A 25,271-nucleotide genomic window follows, 5' to 3' on the forward strand; every position below is an offset into this window, starting at 1 on the left:
AAAGAAATCCTGCAAAATGTTTGGACAGAGCTAAAAAAGCTCCAAGTGGGTTCAAAGCTTTTTATTTGGATTTACTAGATTAAAACTAATGAGGAATATCTGGGTCTTTATGGAAGTGTGAAATAAAATTATTCTTGAATAATGGAGTAAAAATAAAGTAAATATGTACCATTTGTTTTATACTTATTGTGTTGTTATGCCTGTGTAGGCATCACCTTATTTACTTGTGATGACAACTCTGTAATCAGAGCACTATTAGTTTCTCCATGTTGTAAAGAGGCTGAGAATCTGATGAAGTTCAAGCTGTGTACTTAATAAATGGCAGAGATGAAATTAAAAAAAAAACAACAACATACCTAATTCAAACCCTGCTCTCTTAACCATTCCCTTCATCTTCCAGCTATGTTATTCCTTGTACTATTCAGGCTACAGTAATATTGTCCACATGTAGCCTTCTTTTTGCCCCTGGATTTTTACAATTGCCTTCCAAGAGTGAGGTCCTGATCATCCCACAATCCATTCCTTGTGTTATGCCAGTTATTATTTATTATTTGTGCATTTTCTTTCTTTGCTTGAGCATATCAATTGCTTATCTGAATTGCAATTCCCCAACTGCAATTTTTCTTTGCCCTGTATGCCTAAATTCTGTGCCCAACCCACCTGTCCACTTCCATGGCCAGCAGTGCTTCTTCCGGCCATCCTCTTATTAAAACTGCAGACACCCCCACCAAACCACCCACAGTGATACACAACCCATGCTCTTGCAGCACTGTGCACACTACCACCATTACGTGCTATGGACTGCCTTCCTCCATAGACTGCACCTAACTTTGCCACTATCTCTCTTGACTGACAGATGGACTAAAAAGCTTCTAGGTGGTAACAGAATGAAGGAAACTGCACGGCCTTTTGTGGTCAGAGAAGAAAAATTCCAAATAATCTCAAGGCCTGCAGAAGACATCCCTTAAGACGACTTAAATCTTGTACAGATAATTAGCGCTTTCATTACGGCATAAGAATCCTGCTGTGATAGCTCCTCAGAAGACAGGATTCTACTACGTCTGCTGTGCAGTGAAACTTGGATTCAACCAAAGAGCTGTCTGTATTTAAATAATGCATAATTAGTGCTTAGGAAACCTTGCTTCATCCTGCCTGGTCTTCTGGAAGAGGAGAGATAAACCCATCACCAATCTTTTACCACCTTTTCCCCAGTTCTCCCATGATTATGGAAAACACAGAGTATGTTGATCACTCTTAGTTTATCTTCTGATGATTAACCCCCTTCATATGCTGCCAATGGTCTTAGATGAGTGCACCTAGCCCTAAAGCTTTAGACACTCCATCGGACATCTATTAAATGCCTCATGTTACCCACCGTGCCAAGCACTGCTAGGGGCTGGGAATGCAGAGATGAATACAGAGAGAGATGTGTAAGAAAGAAGCATGACAATATGTTATGGTGGCAATGATCGAAGGACATAAAGGGCACAGCAAGAATATGAAGGAAGAATATACCATCAAGGAGTCTGGAAAGACTTCAGTGAGGTAAACAGAGCAATGAAAATTGAAAGTTGAGTCAGTGTTATGCTCTTGGCATTGAGGGAATGGCTGAAGCACCTGTGAATGACAGAGCCAGTCACATTTAGGAGACGGTAAATTTCCTCAGGAGCACGATCTGTACGCTAGAGGTAGAAGTAGGCTGACACATGAAACATGAACATGGCACGACCAGAAGCTGGAGAAACTGGTAGATACTTGATCATAGACAGTCTTACATACAAGACCAAGAGCTTGGACTGGATTCTTAAGCAAAGAAGGATCATAAAATGTTTCAACAGGAGAATTCTTTCACTGTTGCATTTTTTAAAGTATTTTATTTTTTACTTAAAAATTTTTAATTTACATATAGCTGACACACAATGTTATATTAGTTTCAGGTCACTGTTGCATTTTAATAGCATCACACTGGTGGCATGGGTTGGAGGGCACAAACTCGGAGTAAGCAGAGCTCAGAGGAAGCAGAGCAAATCCAGGTGGTTCCTAACCAATATCAGTCCCTTCTTCTTAGGACCTCAGTATTAGTGAGTATTTATTCCCCTGCGTGTGGTTTACCATCCCCCAGTCTGAGGGAGGGATGCTGAACCATCTAGCACAATTCTAGCTAGTTCCCTTCCTCTTGCCAACGATGGCTTGAGGCTTGGGTGTGTGATATAATGTTATTAATGAGACCTGAGGGGACGTCTTCTGGGGGCTTTTGGGAAATAGTTTCTCCCCCCTAAGACAGACACACAGAAAAGATGCCTCTTCCTTTTTGGACATGGTTAAACTAGGGTGTGATGTTCAGAGTAACTGGGTTAAAACACCTTGGAGCCATACCACCTTCAACTGTTCTAGCCGACTTGAGTGAGGTACTTCTCCTGTGTAAAGCCAAAGATATTTTTACTCTGGTCCAAGTAGGAAAACTAACTGGAAGACTGGCAACTTTCCAGGAAAGGTACACTAAGAAGGAAAACTGAGAATGAGCTGGGGGACAGAGGGGAACGGAAGAGTTGCAAAAATGCTAAGTTAATAGAAGCTAAAGGATTTGGAGACTGGAAAGGAAAAGAAAAGGTCTAGATTGACTCCCAGGTCCCTGGCTGGGGTGGCGTTTATAATCCATTCGGGTTTTGCGTCATTCCAAAACGGAACATTTGCCTCGCTGTTTGGCTGGAGTGTCCCTAGAAAGCAGGTGTGCTGATCTTCAAAACTGGGACCTGAGTTTCATTGCTCCTGCTGCTGCAGCCGCAGCCCCTGCTGCCTAAGGAGTCTGCTGCGGGGGCTCCTTCCGTTCCTGAGACTGGTCAAGGGCAGCACAAAACCGCTCTCCCCACTCATGCCCCATGCATTCTGTTCCTTGCCTCCTGCCTAGTTCCCCTGTTGCTTGTGAGGCGCGAGGCAAGCACTACAGCACCTGCTCAGCCCTCATGCATGTGTGCCCTTGAAGTACAAGGGAGCTGACACCCCCTGGAGGCGAGCTTTGACCAATGCAAGATGGCGGCCAGCAGACAAATCATTCTCCTCTCCTCGCCTTAGATGAACTACTTGGAGATAGAGTGGCTTCACATGGCCCCTTTGAAAGACAACAAGCAATCAGTTTTTCATAGAGCTGTGGCGAGCGCAGTAATATGCTCTCTTATTCTCTCTTTCTCTCTCTGTCCTTCCTTCCTGGCCTCACCCCCCGTGACTCGTGCTCTCCTGAGATTGCCCTCCCTAACAAAGTACTAGCGCCTAAACCTCTGTCCCATGATTCAGGGAACTGAGGCTAAGAAAATTATGGAAGTTATATGAAATTCAACATGTTTACTGCCACTTTTTTTCTGTTATTTTGTCTTTCTAAATTCTAAACCCAAACCACCACTGAATCTGAGTGGCTGTCAATAGCTCAAATTTAGGAAATTAAGTGAAAAGCAGAGCCCAAGTTCTAAGTTCATCGGAGCCCAATTCCTGGTCTAGTGCTAGAAAAGATCAGATTCTAGTATAGTACTTACACCTGCTTATTAATTGATTGTTGGGTCCTTTGTAACTGCTTCTTAGTGATTTTTATCTTTTTTTATTTTTCATTTTTTTAAAGATTTTTATTTATTTATTGAGAGAGAGAGAGAATGGTAGAGAGAGAGCATGAGATGGAGGAAGGTCAGAGGGAGAAGCAGACTCCCCGCTGAGCAGGGAGCCTGATGCGGGACTCGATCCCAGGACCCCAGGATCATGACCTGAGCCGAAGGCAGTCGCTTAACCAACTGAGCCACCCAGGCACCCAGCGATTTTTATCTTGTCTACTTACATTCTTATCCTGGAAAGCAGATATTAAAACCAAGTCACCTACTTTAGAAATTGTTGTTGCATAGAGTGTTCTATCTAATTCTTTAGCAAAGTCAGTAGCTGCTCCAGATTGGTCCTTCATGGCACTGCCCTGGAGGGAACTTGAAGGCTTAGAAATTCAACCCTAGGAATTTTCTAAACTGGCTTGCATCCAGTGAGCAGGCAGTCCATCAGGCCAAAATTAATAGTAAGATAACCAATAAAACCATAGTAGTGAAATATTAATCCTTCAAACCCCTCTTTTTCTTCCCTAGTTCCCTCACATGCACAGCTGATACACTGACAATATCACCTTAGCAATCTGTCCCTTCTTTAATGATTTTGCAAAAGTGGCATCTGGTATGATGGTCATTAGTACCATTTACCAACTATTTCTGGTTCTCCTTATGTGCACATGGTAGAATCTCGCTCCCTTGTTCTTTAAAATTAGGAGTGACCACATGACTTGCTTTGGCCCATGTAATGTGGTCAGAAATACCACGGGTCACTTTCAGGCAGAAGGTTTAAGAACCAGGGGTGTGGTCTGCCACTCTCTCTTCTCTGCATGTTGCATGCGGACATTACTCCTTCAGTCTGGGTCCCAGGGTGAGAATGAGACAAAGCGCAGCCCTCAGCTGACCCCTAATGGATTAAATGAGACATAAAGCTCTGGCCGTTTACGCCACCTACGTTTCGGGGTTGACTGTTAACAGTAACAGAACCCAGTCACCCTAACAAGTCTGAGTAAGTCATACCCTTGATCGATGATCTCGGATTCAGATACCCCAGTGAGGCCCGTCCTCGGCATTCTGATGCTGTACTGAGACTATGTAGCTGCCTATGTAGCTCGCTAAATTCTTACAGCCACTATATAAGTGTTCTTACCCCAATTTAAAATTAAACTAAAAAAAAATTAAGGGCACATGTCACCATCTTGAAAGATGCAGAGATGGGCTTTAAGCACACATACCTTGGCCAGAAGTCTGTCTCTTGCATTAAAGCCCCCAGCTCTCTCGTTCCCAAATGCCCTAAAAAACAGTCAAACGGTCTGAGACCATTATTTATTCAGTCTTTTTGGCTCTCCCTGAAAGCTGCACTTTGCTTTCATACCAAATGAAAGCATTTTCCTCTGCTGACTCTGGTATCTTTCTCCCGTATTCCTTCAGGAGCAGACTCTATTGAAGCTCAGGAGAATCCTGGCACAGACACACCATCTGCCTTCATGCTCACATTCGGGAAATCTACACGGAGGCTCCCTTAAGGCGTCCGGGGTCAAGGAAATCAGTTAAGACTGAAGCCCATTTCTATGTCTTTCTGTTCACCTCTACCTCACAAAATTAATCCCTGGGAGAAGTTCTTATGATATATGACCCAACATGAACCTTGGCCTTTATACTGGGTTGAAAAGTGTCTCCCAGAATTCATGTCCACCTAGAACCTGCGAATGTGACCTTGTTTGGAAATAGGTTTTTATAGATATATTAAGATAACAACATATTGGATTATGGAGGGCCCTAAATCCAATATGATAGATGTCATTACAGGAAGAGAGAAACCTACACAAAGAGACATAGATGCCTGGGGAGAAATGCCACATGACAAAAGAGATTGGAATGATGCATCTGCACGTCAAGGAGCACCAAGGATTGCCAGCAACCACAAGAAGCTAAGAAGAGGCAAGGAAGGATCCTCCCCCAGAGCCTTCAGAAGGAGCATGGCCCTGCCAACACCTTAATTTTGAACTTCTGGCCTCCAGGACAGTGAGAGAATAAACTTCTCTTGTTCTAAGCTACCTAGTTTATGATAATTTGCCATGGCAGCCCTAGGAAACTAAAACAGCCTCCAAAGTCCAAGCCATAGGGAAAAAAAAAAAATGCCTTACTCAGGTCTCTCCATGGATGTAGAGATAGAGATACACACACCTGAGTTTGCAGATAACTACCACTTAGTAGCTGTGTACCCTAAAGCCAGTTACTCAAATGTATGTATCTCCGGTCCCTTCATCCATACTATTAGACTAACAAGCTGTATCGTATTTGTTTGCTCTGTGGTACAGGGGTACTTGCCATTCTTTTGTGCCTCTCGGCATCTGAACCCCTTCCTGGGTTTGGACAGCGCCCCACTTCTGAGACAGCACCAACTTCCCAGTAGGGAAGCGGAAGGTGTCCAATGCTCTTTTCCAGCACCCTTGAAGCTAAATCACAGGCATGACTGATGTTCGGCCAAGATGATGTGCTTTGCACACGAAGCTCAGAACGTGAAGATTTGGGGATGCCACAGAATCCGTTCAGATGTGGTCACAGATGCCTCCAGATTCCAGTATGTCAGAGGGACGTTCAAAGGATAGCACCCAAGGGCAGCCCCGGGGGAAGCCTGCGCCCCTGGATCCTGTACCTTTTAAGGCAATTCTTTTCTCTCTTTTTCTCCTTAAGTCAGCAGAGCTGGTTTCTGATGTTGGCAGCTAACAACCCTAACACACAAGTACTAAGTGAGATGAGACGTGCAAAACATCTAGCAGGAATCCGGTGTTAGTTCCTTTCTTCCCACCTCCCCACGCAGTAATGAGCAAGGATTTTGCTGTCAACAGGTCAAAGACTATGCTCAGGGGCAGGAAGTGGAGGGTTAAAAGAATGGATTTCTTTAAATGTGGCATATACACACAATGAGTATTATTCTTCCTTAAAAAGGAGACCCTGCCATATGCAACACCATAGATACATTTGGAGAGCATTCACTAAATGAAATAAGCCAGACATGGAAGGACCAATACTACATGATTTCACTTATGTCAAATATCAAAAATAGTCCAATGCATCGAAGCAGAGAGTAAATGCTGGTGGCCAGGGGCCGGGGTGAAGGAGAAACAGCAAAGTATTAGTCAAAGGGTATGAAGTTTCAGTTATGCAAGATGAATAATTCAATTCTTATTACTAGATATCTACTGCACAGCCTGATGTCTGCAGCTAACAGTACTGTATCGCATACTTAAAAGAATTTGCTAAGAGGACAGATCTTACTTTCAAGTGTTCTTATCACAAAATAATAATAGTAAGTAAAGATGGTAGGAGGAAACTTCTGGATTTGTTTATGGCATAGACTGTGGTGTATACCAACACCACCAAAGTCATCCAGTTGTACATGTTAAATATGCATAATTTTTTGATGTGACTCATACCTCATTAAAGAGGTTTTTGGAAAAAAAGTAAGGAGGCAAGAGCTGTCTCATCACACGCAGACAGGACTACTGAGCGGGCCTGTGCTGGATCCTTTATTCCCACTGATGATGAAGGTCAGGCCTCATTAGTGCACCAGGTTAACCAAGGGTGTGCAGCATTTCAAGGCGGGAGGAAAATTTCAGAGGATGAGAGACAGACTCAAGGACTTTTGACCAAGCTGACGACAAGCTCACAGCGAAGAAAACTCACACTGGAAGGGCCTGGAGCTCAGGCTCTGCAAATCTGAATAGCAGCTGACAATCTGGGCAGGCTGCTTTGCATGTTTGTTGTTGTTATTTATGGGTTTTTTTTTAAGTCTTCAAATCCCCGAATCCCTTCTGCCTAAGCCAACTGCATATTTGAAGGCATGAAGCAGCTGTTGCGATGGGGGATTCTCTCCTCTGTGAAAACGCTGATTTAAAAAAAAAAAAGTAATAAGCTCCCGGCTCCTGCTTACTCTCCTGTTTCCAGCAACTTGTGCCCTGACAAATGAAGTGTCAAAACATTTCCAAATTAAAACCCTACAGTTCACACAGCCCCACACCCTCAGCAGGATGGACTTCCCCTGCTTGGACCCAGCACACACTTGAAGAAACTAAAAATAGCCAGATGGCAATTAACAGAAACTCTGAGGAGGGGAATGGGGTGGGTTCCAGCAGGGTCAGTTTTCTGGATGGATTCCAAATGGAGTTCTCAGCCAGCAGTGCTCTGGCCAAGAAAGGATTTTCATTAAAACTGCATGGAGGAGGCAGAATGAAAAAAAAAAAAAATCAAGATTTGAAAGACTGAAAATTATAGCAGAGGTAGATGCTACAGCACCATCCCCAACACCATAAGTGACGACCATCGTACTTGCTACTAGGTACTGAGTTCCTATCATGGGTCACTGAGCACTCCTTATGCAATGTGTCATCTTGACCTTGTAAGGACTCCAAAAATTAGTCACTACTTTAACAGATGAGGACATTAAAGCCCAGAGCTGGTAGACAACTCGCCCAAGAGCTCAAGACCAACAGGATAAAGGTCTATGGCTGGTGCATGCTGAATGGCCCGGCTTCAGTTCAAACGAGGTTTTCCGGCTCTGGAGCTCGACTGTAACCCATGTGCCGGGCTGCCTCATTCATGCACGGGGAATGGGGAATCTAAGTGACCAAGTGTTTCCACACCACCCTTAAGCCCAGAGAAACAAACTTCTCCCTTGGCAATTTCAGTAGTACCTCTCAGGGGTTGTGGAGGGGGCGGGGTAAAGTAAGATTAACTGGGTTCCAATGCTGGCCTTTTCATTTACTATTTGTATAAAAGAAGGGAAATTACCAGCATCCTTAGGCCTCAGTTCTTTTAGCTCTAAAATGGCAATGAGGGGCGCCGGGGTGGCTCAGTCAGTTAAGCATCTGCCTTCGGCTCAGGTCATAAGGTGCTGGGATCCAACCCTGCCTGACGTCAGGCTCCCTGCTCGGTGGGGAGCCTGCTTCTCCCTCTCCCTCGGCCCCTCTCCCTGCTCATGCTCTCTCTCTCACATAAAAAAATAAAATCTTTAAAAAATAAAATAAAATGGCAATGATGTTAGCATTTAATCTCACAAAATTATAATGAAGATCAAAGGAAACTGCTATAGACTGAGTATCTCTATACCCCTAAAATTCAAATGTTGAAACTCCAACCCCCAATGTGATGGTATTTTTTTAGTTCAATTAATAAACATATAGTGTATTATTAGTTTCAGAGGTAGAGTTTAGTGATTCATCAGTCTTACATAACACCCAGTGCTCATTACATCACGTGCCCTCCTTAATGTCTATCACCCAGTTACCCCATCCCCCACCCACCTTCCGTCCAGCAACCCTCAGTTTGTTTCCTAAAGTTAAGAGTCTCTTATGGTTTGTCTCCCTCTCTGTTTTGATCTTACTTTATTTTTCCTTCCCTTCATCTATGATCCTCTGTTTTGTTTCTTAAATTCCACGTATAAGTGAAATCATAAATATCTTTCTCAGATTGACTTATTTTGCTTAGCATAACACCCTCTACTCCATCCATGTCATTGCAAATGGCAAGATTTCATTTTTTGATGTCTGAGTAATATTCCATTGTATATATAGATACCACTTCTTCTTTATCCATTCATCTGTCGATGGACATATGGGCTCTTTCCATAGTTTGACTATTGTGGACATTGCTACTATAAAGATTGGGGTGCAGGTGCCCCTTCAGATCACTACATTTGTATCTTTGGGGTAAATACCTCATAGTGCAATTACTAGGTAGCTCTATTTTCAAATTTTGGAGGAACCTCCATACTGTTTTCCAGAGTGGCTGCACCAGCTTGCATTCCCACCAACAGTGTAGGAGAATTCCCCTTTTCCTGCATCCTTGTGAACATCTGTGGTTTCCTGCCTTGATAATTTTAGCCATTCTGACTGGTGCGAGGTGGTTTCTCATTGTGGTTTTGATTTGTATTTTCCTGATGCCAAATGATATGGAATATGTTTTCATGTGTCCATTGGCCATTTGTATGTCTTCTTTGCAGAAATATCTGTTCATGTCTTCCGCCCATTTCTTGATTGGATGATTTGTTCTTTGGGTGTTGACTTTGATAAGTTCTTTATAGATTTTGGATACTAGCCCTTTATCTGATAAGGCATTTGCAAATATCTTCCCCATTCTGTCGGTTGTCTTTTGGTTTTGGCGACTGTTTCCTTTGCTGTGCAAAAGCTTTTATCTTGATGAAGTCCCAACAGTTCATTTTTGCCCTGGCTTCCCTTGCCTTTGGCGATGTGTCTAGGAAGAAGTTGCTGCGGCTGAGGTCGAAGAGGTTGGTGCCTGTGTTCTCCTTTAGGATTTTGATGGATTCCTATCTCACATTTATGTCTTTCATCCATTTTGAGTCTATTTTTGTGTGTGGTGTAAGGAAATGGTCCAGTTTCATTCTTCTGCATGTGGCTGTCCAATTTTCCCAACACCATTTGTTGTCTTTTTTCCATTGGATCTTCTTTCTTGCTTTGTCGAAGATTAGTTGACCATAGAGTTGAAGGTCCACTTCTGGGCTCTCTATTGTGTTCCATTGATCGATGTGTCTGTTTTTGTACCAGTACCATGCTGTCTTGATAATTACAGCTTTGTAATAGAGCTGGAAGTCCGGAATTGTGATGCCACTAGCTTTGGTTTTCTTTTCCAACATTCCTTTGGCTATTCAGGGTCTTTCTGGTTCCATATAAATTTTAGGATTATTTGTTCCAGCTCTGTGAAAAAAGTTGATGGTAGTTTGATAGGGATTGCATTGAATGTATAGATTGGTCTAGGTAGCACAGACATTTTAACAATACTTGTTTTTCCAATCCATGAGCGGGGAACATTTTTCCATTTCTTTGTGTCTTCCTCAGTTTCTTCATGAGTTCTATAATTTTCTGAGTACAGATCCTTTACCTCTTTGGTTTATTACTAAGTATCTTATGGTTTGGGGTATAATTGTAAATGGGATTGACTCCTTAATTTCTCTTTTTTCTGTCTCATTGTTAGTGTATAGAAATGCAACTGATTTCTGTGCATTGAATTATACCTGCCATTTTGCTGAATTCCTGTATGAGTTCTAGCAATTTTGGGGTGGTGTCTTTTCGGTTTTCCATGTAGAGTATCATGTCACCTGCAAAGAGTGACAGTTTTACTTCTTTGCTGATTCGGATGCCTTTTATTTGTTGTTGTTGTTGTCTGATTGCTGTGGCTAGTACTTCTAATACTACGTTGAAGAACAGTGGTGATAGTGGACATCCCTGTCGTGTTCCTGACCTTAGTTAGGTGAAAAGCTCTCAGTTTTTCCCCATTAAGAATGATATTCACTGTGGGCTTTTTGTATATGCCTTTTATGATATTGAGGTATATTCCCTCTATCTCTACACTATTAAGAGTTTTAATCAAGAAAGGATGCTGTGCTTTGTCAAATGCTTTTTCTGCATTTAGTGAGAGGATCATATGGTTCCTGTCCTTTCTTTTGTTAATGTATTGTATCACATTGATTGATTTGTAGTTGTTGGACCAACCTTGCAGCCCAGGAATGAATCCCACTTGGTCATGGTGAATAATCCTTTTAATGTACTGTTGGATCCTGTTGGCTAGTATCTTGGTGAGAATTTTTGCATCCATGTTCATCAGGGATATTGGTCTGTAATTCTCCTTTTTGGTGGGGTCTTTGGTTTTAGGATCAAGGTAATGCTGGCCTCATAGAACGAGTTTGGAAGATTTCCTTCCATTTCTCTCTTTTGAAACAGCTTCAGAAGAATAGGTATTAATTCTTCTTTAAATGTTTGGTAGAATTCCCCTGGGTAGCCATTCGGCCTTGGACTCTTATTTGTTGGGAGATTTATGATTACTGCTTCAACTTCACTGATTGCAGCTAGCTTCCCTGCTCTGATGCCTGGGAACTGTGACCTCTCAGGAAGCACAGCACTCCCCTCAGAGGGGAGGGGAGATATATATATATATATAGACACACACACACACACACACACACACACATATATATACACAAAAATAAAATTAAATACAGTGGAAGGATAGGCTGTAACTGTAAAAATAAAAATTAAAAAAGTCTTAAAAAAAGAGTTGATAAAATAAGAAATTGGTTGAAAAGGAAAGAGAAAAAAATTGAAAGAGTAAAGAATCATGAGGAAAAAAACCATGAAATCTATATACTATTTTCCCCTAGTGCTGGAGTTTAGCAGTTCTGTGTGACTGGTAAACTTGGTCTTAGCCAATGTTCTTGCTGATATCCTGGGGGAGGGGCCTGCTGCGCTGAGTCTCAGGCGTCATTGCCCCAGGCAGAATTGCACAGCCCTTGCCAGGGGGCCAGGCTGAATAAGCAGCTCCGGATTGCTCTATGTGGCTTTCATTTCCTGAAGTCCTTCCGAGCCACTTTGGAGAATGGAGGTAAAATGGCAGTGCCCTGATCTCCAGCGCCAGAGCCTGAAGCTCAGGGCCGCACTCCTCAGTGTGCCCTCGGGGCGCAGTAGTCACCAGCCCTGTCCCCCCCAGTCTCCCTCCACACCTTGTGTTCACCTGGCCTGTGACCTAGCATTTCCATCTTGGGCACATGACCCCACTTCGAGTCCCCAGACGCTATACACTCCTGCAGCATGTAGCCGCACCGCTCCACCCGGCGGGAGGAAGGGGGTTCTGGCCAGTTCTGCCGCTTGTTGGGCCCCTGATTGAGAGTGGTCGCCCAACCACTCCAGGGTTCTGGGTTTATGGCAACCTGGAGCTGACTGGGCTCACTGATTGCAGCCAGCTTCCCTGCTCTGATGCCTGAGAACTGTGTCCAACTCAGGCACCCCTGTCTTCCTGTGACTCCAGGGATCCTGAGGCCACACTGTCCCGTCTAGGATTCTGCCCCACTTCACCACCTGAGTGCCTTTCAGGCAGGGATGTCTCTCACTGGAGGAGACTACTAAAAGTTCCGATTCTGCACTCTGCTGCTATAACACTTTCCAGTACCCGGTTTATGGAGGCTCTCTCCCCCACAGTTTATCTTCCTGATATATCACCTTGTTTTCACTTCTCCATACCTCCTATCTTGCAGAAGTTGGTCAATTTTCTATTTTGTAGAATTGTAGCAATTCTTCTCTCAGATCTCTGGTTGAGTTCACAGGTGTTCAGAATGATTTGATAGCTATCTAGCCGAATTTCTGGGACCAGACAAAACTAAGGTCTCCTACTCCTCTGCCATTTTGTAAAGTTCAATGTGATGGTATTTGAAGATGGGCCTTTGGGAAATAATGAGGTCACAGGTGCAGAGCCCTCATGATGGGGATTAGTGCCCTTGTAAGAAGAGACATGAAAGAACTTGCTTCCTCTCCTTCTGGGCCGTGTGAGAATATAACAGGAAAGCCACTATCTATAAGCCAGGAGATGAGTCCTCATCAGACACCAGCTCTGCTGACACACTGGTCTTGGACTTCCTAGCCTCCAGAACTATAAGAAATAAATGCGTGTTGTTTAAACCACCAGTCTATCATAGTTTGCTATAGCAGCCTGAACCAAGACAGAAACAGTATATGGAAAGCTCTTGGCATGGTGCTTGCATATACTATGTTTCTCAATAAATAATAGCCATTGGATTGATCATCCTAAACCCATGCGCTTCTTAGGTAATTAATTTCACGAAGAAAGAATACAAGGGTTTAATGAAAAGGTAGCATCCATCATCATTAGCCATCAGGGAAATTCAAATCAAAACCACATTGAGATACCACCTTACACGAGTTAAAATGGCAAAAATGAACAGGGAAAGAAACAACAAATGTTGCAGAGGTTGTGGAGAAAGGGGAACCCTCTTACACTGTTAGTGGGAATGCAAGTTGGTACAGCCACTTTGGAAAACAGTGTGGACGTTCCTCAAAAATTTAAAAATAGAACTACCCTATGACCCAGCAATTGTACTACTGGGTATTAACCCCAGAGACACAGATGTACTGAAAAGAAGGGCCATATGCACCCCAATGTTCATAGCAGCAATGTCTGCAATAGCCAAACTGTGGAAAGAGCCGAGATGCCCTTCAACAGATGAATGGATGAAGAAGATGTGGTCCATACATACAATGGAATAGTACTCAGCCATCAGAAAGGATGAATACCCAACTTTTACATCCACATGGATGGGACTGGAGGAGATGATGCTAAGTGAAATAAGTCAAGCAGAGAAAGTCAATTATCATATGGTTTCACTTATTTGTGGAACATAAGGAATAGTATGGAGGACACTAGGAGAAGGAAGGGAAAAATGAAGGGGCGGGGAATTGGAGGGAGAGATGAACCACGAGAGACTACGGACTCTGAGAAACAAACAGGGTTTTAGAGGGGAAGGGGGAGGGGGGATGGGTTAGCCCGGTGATGGGTATTAAGGAGGGCACGTACTGCATGGAGCCCTGGGTGTTATACGGAAACAATGAATCATGGATCACCACATCAAAAACTAATGATGTATTGTATGGTGGTTAACATAATAAAATTAAAAAAAAACAAAAAAGGTAGCATCCTCCATGGACTCACAGGGATTATTCCAGACTGGTCTTCAGAATGATAAAGCAAACAAAAAAGGACTAAAAAAAATTTCGGTTTTGTGGTGGATTTGGTAGGTTCAGAGTTGTGGTGAGCAACCATTCTAGACCGTCTAGGAATGAGGGGATTCTTGAGACATTAAAACGGCGATAGTTAGCTATTTCAGTTTTCAGAGGGGAGGGGATATTTACTACCAGGAGAGTTCAGTACTGGAAAAAGTATACTGACCTTCTCTTTTTCCTTCATAGTAAGAGTGACCCATATGCCTGGTGACACTGGGAAACAGTACTGAGCATGCACAGCCTGGAGCTTGGAAGGGGCCAGCCTGCTCACACCCTGCTCAAGCACGTGCTCTTCAGTGCTCTACACAGGAGCTTGCTGAGCAGGCTCTAAGCTTATCCAGGGAGACTAGTTGTTCAGCATACAAATGGGTGGAAAAATTCAGTCTGTGGGAGAAAGAAATAGGAAGCCTTATTTGGCCACAGGTCCAAGCCCTGTTCTTCAATCAGCACTAACAACCATAAAGCTGCTATTATTTCTACCTGACATCTGTGTCTATTTCTAAATTGGTTCAGAACTCAGAGGGGGAGAGAGATATAATTAATTATCAACCATGTGATTAATTATCACCTTCATAAACCCCAACAGATAGAAGTCTATTTTATTTCATTGGCAGACAAACCCCTTTCAGGCTGTCAGGAAAAGGATATTTTGCAAAATCAAATGAGGTTACAGCTATGAGTGACCTTAAAGATGATCCAGTCCAATATCTTCATTTTTATAGATGAAAAGATCACAAATGAAATGGTCAAGTGACATAATCCATGTGAAATTCTGTGAAAGCTTATAATGCAAATTATTCATATGATTGGTAGTTTGGGAAGCAGTCTTTAGAAGCTATAGCCCCAGAATTAAAAACAGATTATAGAAATACAGAAATGAGATTATAAATAATAGAAAATAGATTATAGATTAAAACTAAGCAATTTAGAGAGAGATAGGTTTCCCTTAACAAAAGTATTACCTCCAGGAAACACATTCAAACCATGAAGAATGGATCAATATTTTGGAGGTTTTTTTTTTTTTTTTTAATTAGCAAAAAATGCCTACCTTTGGTCAATAAGAGTACTCACCCACAATCTTGAATACCAGCTAAAGTGTCAGAAGAAACAAGCATTTCTCCTCTATCCTAATCCTGCCCACCTGCCATAATCAGGTTCTCCTCATTAGCAATGTTTCCTCCTATCTGTTAACCAGGCAGGCCCCACTGGCAAGGCAAGGTCCTGGGCACCTCAAGACATAAGACAAGACATAGGAGGAAAACCATTTACCATGCTAACGGACACCAAAAGAAAGCTGGGGTGGCAATCCTTATAATAGACAAATTAGATTTTAAACCAAAGACTATAATAAGAGATGAGGAAGGACACTATATCCTACTTAAAGGGTCTATCCAACAAGAAGATCTAACAATTGTAAATATCTATGCCCCGAACGTGGGAGCAGCCAATTATATGAGGCAATTAATAACAAAAGCAAAGAAACACATCGACAACAATACAATAATAGTGGGGGACTTTAACAACCCCCTCAATGAAATGGACAGATCATCTAAGCAAAAGATCAACAAGGAAATAAAGACTTTACACGACACACTGGACCAAATGGACTTCACAGATATATTCAGAACATTCCATCCCAAAGCGACAGAATACACATTCTTTTCTAGTGCACATGGAACATTCTCCGGAACAGATCACATCCTGGGTCACGAATCAGGTCTCAACTGGTACCAAAAGACTGGGATCACTCCCTGCATATTTTTGGACCACAGTGCTTTGAAACTAGAACTCAATCACAAGATGAAAACCAGAAAGAACTCAAATACATGGAGGCTAAAGAGCACCCTACTAAAGAATGAATGGGTCAACCAGGAAATTAAAGAAAAATATTAAGAATTCATGGACACAGATGAAAATGAAAACACAGTTGTTCAAAATCTTTCGGATGCAGCAAAGGCTGTCCTAAGAGGAAAGTATATAGCATCACAAGCCTTTCTCAAGAAACAAGAAAGATCTCAAATATACAACCTAACCCTACACCTAAAGGAGCTGGAGAAAGAACAGCAAATAAAGCCTAAATCCAACAGGAGAAGAGAAATAATAAAGATCAGAGCAGAAATCAATGAAATAGAAACCAAAAGAACGGTGGAACAGATCAACAAAACGAGGAGCTGGTTCTTTGAAAGAATTAACAAGATTGATAAACCTCTGGCCAGACTTAATCAAAAAGAAAAGAGAAATAACCCAAATAAATAAAATCATGATTGAAAGAGGAGAGATCACAACCAACACCAAAGAAATACAAACAACTATAAGAACATATTATGAGCAACTCTATGCCAGCAAATTAGATAATCTGGAAGACATGGGTGCGTTCCTAGAGATGCATAAACTCCCAAAACTGAACCAAGAAGAAACAGAAAAATTGAACAGACCTATAACCACTGAGGAAATTGAAGCAGTCATCAAAAATCTCCCAACAAACAAGAGCCCAGGGCCAGATGCTTTCCCAGGGGAATTCTACCAAACATTTAAAGAAGAATTAATACCCATTCTTCTGAAACTTCCAAAAAATAGAAATGGAAGGAAAACTTCCAAACTCATTTTATGAGGCCACCATTACCTTGATCCCAAAACCAGACAGAGACCCCATCAAAAAGGAGAATTACAGACCAATATCCCTGATGAACATGGATGCAAAAATTCTCACCAAAATACTAGTCAATAGGATCCAACAGTACATTAAGAGGATTATTCACCACGACCAAGTGAGATTTATCCCTGGGCTGCAAGGCTGGTTCAACAACCACAAATCAATCAATGTGATACAATACATTAATCAAAGAAAGAACAAGAACCATATGATCCTCTCTATAGATGCAGAAAAAGCATTTGACAAAGTACAGCATCCTTTCTTGATCAGAACTCTTCAGAGTGTAGGGATAGAGGGTACATACCTCAAAATCATAAAAGCCATCTATGAAAAACCCACAGGGAATATCATTCCCAATGGGGAAAAACTGAGAGCTTTCCCCCTAAGGTCAGGAACACGGTAGGGATGCAGGGATGTCCACTATCACCACTGCTATTCAACATAGTATTAGAAGTCCTAGCCTCAGCAATCAGACAACAAAAAGAAATCAAAGGCATCTGAATCGGCAAAGAGGAAGTCAAACTCTCACGTTTTGCAGATGATATGATACTTTATGTGGAAAACCCAAAAGACTCCACCCCAAAACTGCTAGAACTCACTCAGGAATTCAGTAAAGTGGCAGGATAGAAAATCAATGCACAGAAATCAGTGGCATTCCTATACACGAACAACAAGACAGAAGAAAGAGAAATTAAGGAGTCGATCCCATTTACAATTGCACCCAAAACCATAAGATACCTAGGAATAAATCTAACCAAAGAGGCAAAGAATCTGTACTCAGAAAACTATAAAATACTCATGAAAGAAATTGAGGAAGACACAAAGAAATGGAAAAACGTTCCATGCTCATGGATTGGAAGAACAAATATTGTGAAGATGTCAATGCTACCTAGAGCAATCTACACATTCAATGCAATCCCTATCAAACTACCATCAACCTTTTTCAAAGAAATGGAACAAATAATCCTAAAATTTGTATGGAACCAGAAGAGACCCCGAATAGCCAGAGGGATGTTGAAAAAGAAAAGCAAAGCTGGCGGCATCACAATTCCGGACTTCTGGCTCTATTACAAAGCTGTCATCATCAAGACAGTATGGTACTGGCACAAAAACAGACAGATAGATCTATGGAACAGAACAGAGAGCCCAGAAATGGACCCTCAACTCTACGGTCAACTCATCTTCGACAAAGCTGGAAAGAATGTCCAGTGGAAAAAAGACAGTCTCTTCAACAAATGGTGTTGGGAAAATTGCACAGCCACATGCAGAAGAATGAAACTGGACCATTTCCTTAGACCACACACAAAAATAGACTCCAAGTGGTTGAAAGACCTAAACGTGAGACAGGAGTCCATCAAAATCCTAAAGGAGAACACAGGCACCAACCTCTTCGACCTCAGCCGCAGCAACTTCTTCCTAGAAACATCGCCAAAGGCAAGGGAAGCCAGGGCAAAAATGAACTATTGGGACGTCATCAAGATAAAAAGCTTCTGTACAGCAAAAGAAACAGTCCACAAAACCAAAAGACAACCGACAGAATGGGAGAAGGTATTTGCAAATGACATATCAGATAAACGGCTAGTATCCAAAATCTATAAAGAACTTCTTAAACTCAACACCCAAAGAACAAATCATCCAATCAAGAAATGGGCAGAAGACATGAACAGACATTTTTCCAAAGAAGACATCCAAAGGGCCAACAGACACATGAAAAGTGCTCAACATCGCTCGGCATCAGGGAAATCCAAATCAAAACCTCCATGAGATACCACCTCACACCAGTCAGAATGGCTAAAATTAACAAGTCAGGAAACGACAGATGTTGGCGGGGATGTGGAGAAAGGGGAACCCTCCTACGCTGTTGGTGGGAATGCAAGCTGGCGCAACCCCTCTGGAAAACAGTATGGAGGTTCCTCAAACAGTTGAAAATAGAGCTACCCTACGACCCAGCAATTGCACTACTGGGTATTTACCCCAAAGATACAAATGTAGTGATCCCAAGGGATATGTGCTCCCCAGTGTTTATAGCAGCAATGTTCACAATAGCCAAACTGTGGAAAGAGCCAAGATGTCCATCGACAGATGAATGGATAAAGAAGAAGTGGTATATATATACAATGGAATATTATGCAACCATCAAAAGGAATGAAATCTTGCCATTTGCAACGACATGGATGGAACTGGAGGGTGTTACGCTGAGTGAAATAAGTCCATCTGAGAAAGACATATATCATATGATCTCACTGATATGAGGAATTCTTAATCTCAGGAAACAAACTGAGGGTTGCTGGGGTGGTGGGGGTGGGAGGCACTGGGTGCCTGCCTGGGTCATAGACACTGGGGAGGGTATGTGCTATGGTGAGTGCTGTGAATTGTGTAAGACTGTTGAATCACAGACCTATACCTCTGAAACAAATAATACATTATATGTTAAAAAAAAAAAAAAAGAAGATAGCAGGAAGGGAAAAATGAAGGGGGGGGGAATCGGAGGAGGAGACGAACCATGAGAGACGATGGACTCTGAGAAACAAACTGAGGGTTCTAGAGGGGAGGGGGGTGGGGGGATGGGTTAGCCTGGTGATGGGTATTAAAGAGGGCACGTATTGAATGGAGCACTGGGTGTCCCCTTTCTTCTCTTCTGTGCTCCAGCCCCCAGTTATCTAATGACAGTGACAGCATCCATCTACAGGAGCCAAAATTACAAGGGAGGGGAACCCACCTCTCCATTCAGTGGCGCTGTCATTTCCAAAGGCTGAGACCATCCCCCGCTGCCTTTTTTCTTTCTTTGTCCTCTCTCTGGTTGGCCAATGTAGGCCAAATCACAGAAGTGCATGACAGCGTGAACTTTGTGGCCAGAGACTAACAAGTGGTCCCAGGGAATTAGAAGGTACCAGGGAAATCATGTAGAGGAATGAGCTTGGCAAAGCAACTCCATAAAGTTTTCTTTTTTTAAAAAATAAATTCCTGGGCTCACTGTGTTTCTGTACATGCATGAATTTGATCTTAATTTGCCTATCAGTCCTTTGAGAACTCTGCCCAGGTTCCAGACTGAGCACTGGGTGACACACACATGCAGATCCAAATAGCGCTGCCAAAGGCTTTGAAAAACTGAGCTGACATAAGAACCAGAGCTCTTGGAAGCCCACCCAGGGGCATGGAACATGCAGCCGGAACCTAACCAAGTTGAATGAAAACTACAACAAAAATAGCAACATTCTCCCTAGACTTTAAAAAAGCCCTAGAATCTCAGAACATAATATTCAAAATGTACAGAATACAATCCAAAATTCCTTGCCATATGAAGAATGAGGAAAATTTCAATTCTCTTGGAAAAGACAATCAACTAAAACTAACACAGCAATACCACAGACGTTAGAATTATGTGACAAAAACTATGACAAAAAGCTCCAACCAGCAATCATGAACACTGCACAAACCAATGGGTACAAAAGAAAGTCTCAGGCAAGAAACAGACGACATCAACAAGAGTCAGGTCGAAATTCTGGAACTGAACAATACAATAACCAAAAAAACCCAAAAAGCAAACAAACAAAACAAACCACACCACCTCTGATGGGCTCAAGAGCAGGATGGAGATGACAGAGGAAAGCAAGCCAGCAGCAAATCATCTTCTAGCTGGGTGACCATTTATCACTACTTTTTCATGCATTTTTCTCTGTTTTAATTAACTACTGAGGCATAACAAGCCACATCAAAATTTAGTGGAAACAATTTATAACCTAGAAACAATTTATAATTTCTCTCACTTCCACAGGAAGGCTGGGCAGCTTCTTTGCTGGTCTTGCCTACATACATTCATGTTTCTGCATTCAGCTGGAGGGGTGGCTGGACTGGCGGTCCAAGATGGCCCCATGCATAGGAGTGGCAGGTGGTGCTAGCCTTTGACTGGCGTGTCTCAACTAGTTCTCTTTAAGCGAACTTTCAACCTCTAATAGGCTAGACTGGGCTTCTTCATGGTATGGTAATCTCAGGGTTCCAAGAGGGTGAGGTCTGGAGCCACAAGGCCCCTTAAGCCCTCGGCTCTGAAATCCATACAATGTTAATCTCTGTCATAGTGTTTTGGTGAAAGCATATCAGAAGAACAGCACAGAGATAAAGGTAAAAAAATTAGACTATCTCTTGATGAAAGAGAAGCTATTAAGACTTTGCAAATGGGTGTGGACACAGGGAGCCATGACTCTTTAGCATCATTATTTCAATGTTACACCATACCCTTCCAAGAGAGTTAGTGCTACAAGTATCAAAGGCCATGGTCTACAATTGCTATGACAGTAGAAGAGACTGTGAGATTCAGAGAGGTTTAGTGCTTTGCCTAAGATCACACAGCTCGTTTGGGAGAAAACATAAAAACCAAATCCCAGGACTGCCGATTCCACTGACCAGTCCTCACGTCTCTGAGAGGGGCCACACGGTATTTTGAACACTGGCTATTTAACAGGTGGGAGAATAATGGGCAACACTTGTATGATGTGCCAGCAGTCATTTATCATTCAGATCCATTTGTGAAGGAAATCAGTGCAGGCACTTGTGGAGTCTATGAAAAAAACTGAAGCGAAGAGACTCAATAAGAGCTATTCATTATGTAGCAATAGAGGTCCTAACCCATTCAGTGCTCCAAGACCTAGTGCATTCAGTCTCTTGCGTTCCTGGCGCTCAAAGTTTAATTTCTCCATTGAGGCAAAATTCACATAACATAAAATTAACCATTACTCATTTTACATTATAAAATTCAGTGTCATTTGGCACGTTCACTAGGTTATGTAACTGTTATCTGTATCACGTTTCAAGACCTTTCTATCACCCCAAAAGGAAACCCTGCACTCATGAAGCACCACTCCCCATTTCTCCCTCCCGCTGCCGCTGGCCACCACTGGTCTGCTTCCTTTCTACGGATTTGCCTATTCTGGATGTTTCAGGTAAGTGGAATCATATGCATGAGCTTTTGTAACTTCTTTTACTTGGCACATTTTTGAAGTTCATCCATGTTGAAGCATGTACCAGCACTGCATTATTTTTATGGATCAGATAAATATGAATGACACCCACAATATTCCATTGTATGGATAGACGACATTTTGTTTATCCATTCATCAGTTGATGGGCATTTGGGGTTCTTTCCACTTTCTGGCTATCATGAATAGTGCTGCTATAAACATTTGCGTACGAATAGTGGTTTGAATACCTCCTTTCAATTCTTTGGTGTATATAATCACGAGTGGCATTGCTGGGTCATATCGTAATTCTATCAAAGCTTAATCTGGATTCTAGTGTTTGACAAGGCTTCTTAAAATGGTTTGAGATCAATAACATGCTGCCAGCATTACCTTGTCTCTAAAGTCAATGTGGTTCTGGAGGATGGCTCTGTGGTAAGTGGCTGTCCTCACAAAATCCTGCATCATGTTCTGCTGCTGGGAAATGCAGCCATAAAACTGTAAGGAAAAGAGAAGGACAGGGAGAGTCAACAACCCACAAGGCATCACCTTCATGAGCATCTGGTTCTTACAGCCACCTTGGTCAAGGTAGGCTGAGCCTAATGCGCCGGCTAGCCAAGGCTCTCAAAGATGCAGTGACCTGTCCACATTCGCCTCATTCGTAAGGTCTAGAACTATAAGTCGACCCCAGACCTCTGAAGGCTGCTCCATGCAATAGATTTAGGCTTAGATACTGGCCAGATAGGTGCCCAGGGTCACTTCTCAAAGCAGAGGTTATAAGAGAACACAGATCGAGAGTAACAGGGGTCAGAGAGAGAAAGAGGCCAGAGCCAAAAGGGACATCCCTAACGAGTCTCCGGAGCCAGGAGAGAAAAACGGGACTTGGAGAGAAATGTTGAGGGAGGGCAGGGGTGGGGCAGAAGGTGGTGGCGATGGCAGTCCTGATCAGGCAAGCCAGCTGGGTGACGTGGTGCATACAAATCCATGAACATTGAGTCACAAATATCAGCATTGTAACTGCCCCCCTTTAGTAGAGTTTGCTGTTACAGGCACCATGCTAAATGATTCACACACATCCTCCAATCAAATCAAATCATTACAAAAATCAGATGAATTTCATTCCCCAGATGACAAAACTGAGGCTCAGAGAGATACGGCCACTTGCCCCTAAATCCTGACAAGTTGAGAAGTGATGGTACGAGGATCCCAAGCCAGGGGCTGCTGCAGCTGCGCTCAGGGGACCACAGTGTGCGAAGCTGCAGGGCCACGCCCACCGCGTCCTCTCCGCCCACCGGCCTGCCCAGGTGCGTCCACAGGTGTGTTCGCAGACCTGCGTCACCTGGAAACAACTTCTTTCCGCCCGGGAGCAACTTTCCTGACCTGGAAGTACTGCACAGCAGAAGCCTCTTCTGTCCGCTGGTTGAACACCGAGGATTCCTTTTTCTCATTCCGGCATCTTTTCAAGGTACTTGAAAATGAGCTGAGATCTGCAAGGATAAAAGGCAGACCCGTTTCTACACCACAGAACTGACCACTGCACTTTTGCACAATTCTGAGAAACTACTGGAAGATTCAAAGGGCAAGTTCATCCCCAGACACACACAGGACGAGGAATGGCAAGGTGGAAACGGGCACGACTCTGAGATATGACAGCCTTCCTTACACTTGTCAGCGATATCTGCATTCACCGGTGTCACGTGACACAGCATAATGGGACACGCGGAGACTGGGCTCAGGGACTTCTCCGGTCCTGTGCTCACAAAGCTTACAGGCTTATTCTCAGTATGTGCTCTGGGGAAGGTGATTACTGATGATAAGGAAAAAAAATATATATGTGAATACAAAATATACATACATAGATATACATATGTGTGTGTGTGTATATATATATATTTCTATATATATAAAAATCTCATTCTATTGTCACAATAGGGTTTTTTTTCACATTTAGTATTCTCCAGGCGTAGAGAGAAAAAGTAAAATAACCGAAGAGATGTGAAAACAAGGAAATGCTTTCTATTATTTGAGGAAAAGAAATACATAGATGACGGCTCAAAAAATCCCATAAGTGTTATTACTTAGAGATAACACAGCATACACAGTGGTCAAGTTTTGTGACTTCTGCCTTAGAATTGTCTCTTACATCCTTGCCCAGCGGTCCTCATCATCTGTGGCCTTCTCCCTCTGCACCTCTGGTGATGTGCCCAAGTCTCTCCCTTACAGCCTGTACTGGATTCCTGATGGCCATACACTCTCAGTTCATCATGAGCTCCAGCCCTTCACACTTTGTCTGCCTTCGCATGCTACCCTATACACCTTCTCCTTGTGTGCTACGTCCTCCATGCTCCCGCCATGCAGAAATACTTATGAATTCCCACATCAACTTGGCCCTGGCCTGGCTTCTTGACTTGAAACCCCCCAGCTCTTCTCTTTAAATTCATTTTTGACATCAAATTCCTATTCATCCCCCAAGATTCAGCTCAACCAGCCTTTTCTCGTTGCTAGGTTCTGGAACACCCAAAGGCACAGTGGGCCTCAACACGTGATCAGAATCACCTGAGAAGATTTTTTAGACCATGGATGTGGGACCCTCATCCACACCTGTTAAGTCAATCAAAAAAAATAATTTGTAAATAATTTAAACATAGGAAATTTTAAAACTCAGAAAAGAAAGCCAGGAACAAAAAATGATTCCTAGGTATAACCACTAAGAGTATTTTGGGATAAAAATCTCCCAGTAATTTTTCTTCATTGTGTTTTTATCTATCTCTACATTATTTATAATAATAGTATCATACTCTACGGTCAATACTGTTCATATAGAATCTCTCATCCACGCTTAAAGCTACAAAGCGCACCAACCACAATGCCCTTTTGCTCTTGTTTCTCCTATTTGTTCTCCGAGGCAACATCAGAGCCTTAGTAGATCTTAATTTCAACACGGTTTTTAACTATGTTCCTTCAAATTTTGGACCTGCTTATTTGCTTATCAAGTTCTACTGGGGGTCAAAAGTACCAACCCTATAGAACTATAATTTTCTATATTTGCATTTTATTCCCTTTAAATTGATATTGGATAATATTTTAAAACTTTAAAATGTTTGAAAACTTTGTTAGATAAAACTTGCAACAAACTTAGTATAAAGGGAACACACCTCAACACTGCAAAGGCCATACGTGACAATCCTGCAGCTGACATCATACTCAATAGTAAAACGTTGAAAGCTTTTCCTCTAAGACCAGAAATGAGACAAGGGTGCCAACTCTCACCACTCCTATTCAACATAGTATTGGAACTCCTACTCAGAGCAATCAGGCAATAAAAAGAAACGGAAGGCATCCAACTTGGAAAGGAAGAACCAAAACTGTCTCTATTTGCAGACAACATGATACTATATATAGAAACCCCAAAGGACCCCACCAAGAAACTGTTAAAACCAACAAATTCAATAGAGTTGCAAGATACAATATACAAAAATCAGTTGTTTCTAAACACCAACAATGAACT

General features: G+C 42.5%; 1 protein-coding gene across 1 annotated transcript in view; it reads right to left on the minus strand.

The window, feature by feature from the left end:
* The window catches only part of LOC113934838 (histone-arginine methyltransferase CARM1-like), a 183,107-nt gene that overhangs the window by 94,265 nt on the left and 63,571 nt on the right, over positions 1 to 25,271 (minus strand). The window contains exons 3-4 of the mRNA XM_027616399.1: positions 23,144 to 23,250; positions 22,157 to 22,261 (exon numbers count right to left, since the gene is read on the minus strand). Coding sequence (XP_027472200.1) covers positions 22,157 to 22,261; positions 23,144 to 23,250 — 212 coding nt within the window. The remainder of the gene's footprint in view (positions 1 to 22,156; positions 22,262 to 23,143; positions 23,251 to 25,271) is intronic.

Source organism: Zalophus californianus, chromosome 13 (assembly GCF_009762305.2).
Source record: "Zalophus californianus isolate mZalCal1 chromosome 13, mZalCal1.pri.v2, whole genome shotgun sequence".
In the NCBI taxonomy this organism is placed as follows: Eukaryota; Metazoa; Chordata; class Mammalia; order Carnivora; family Otariidae; genus Zalophus; species Zalophus californianus.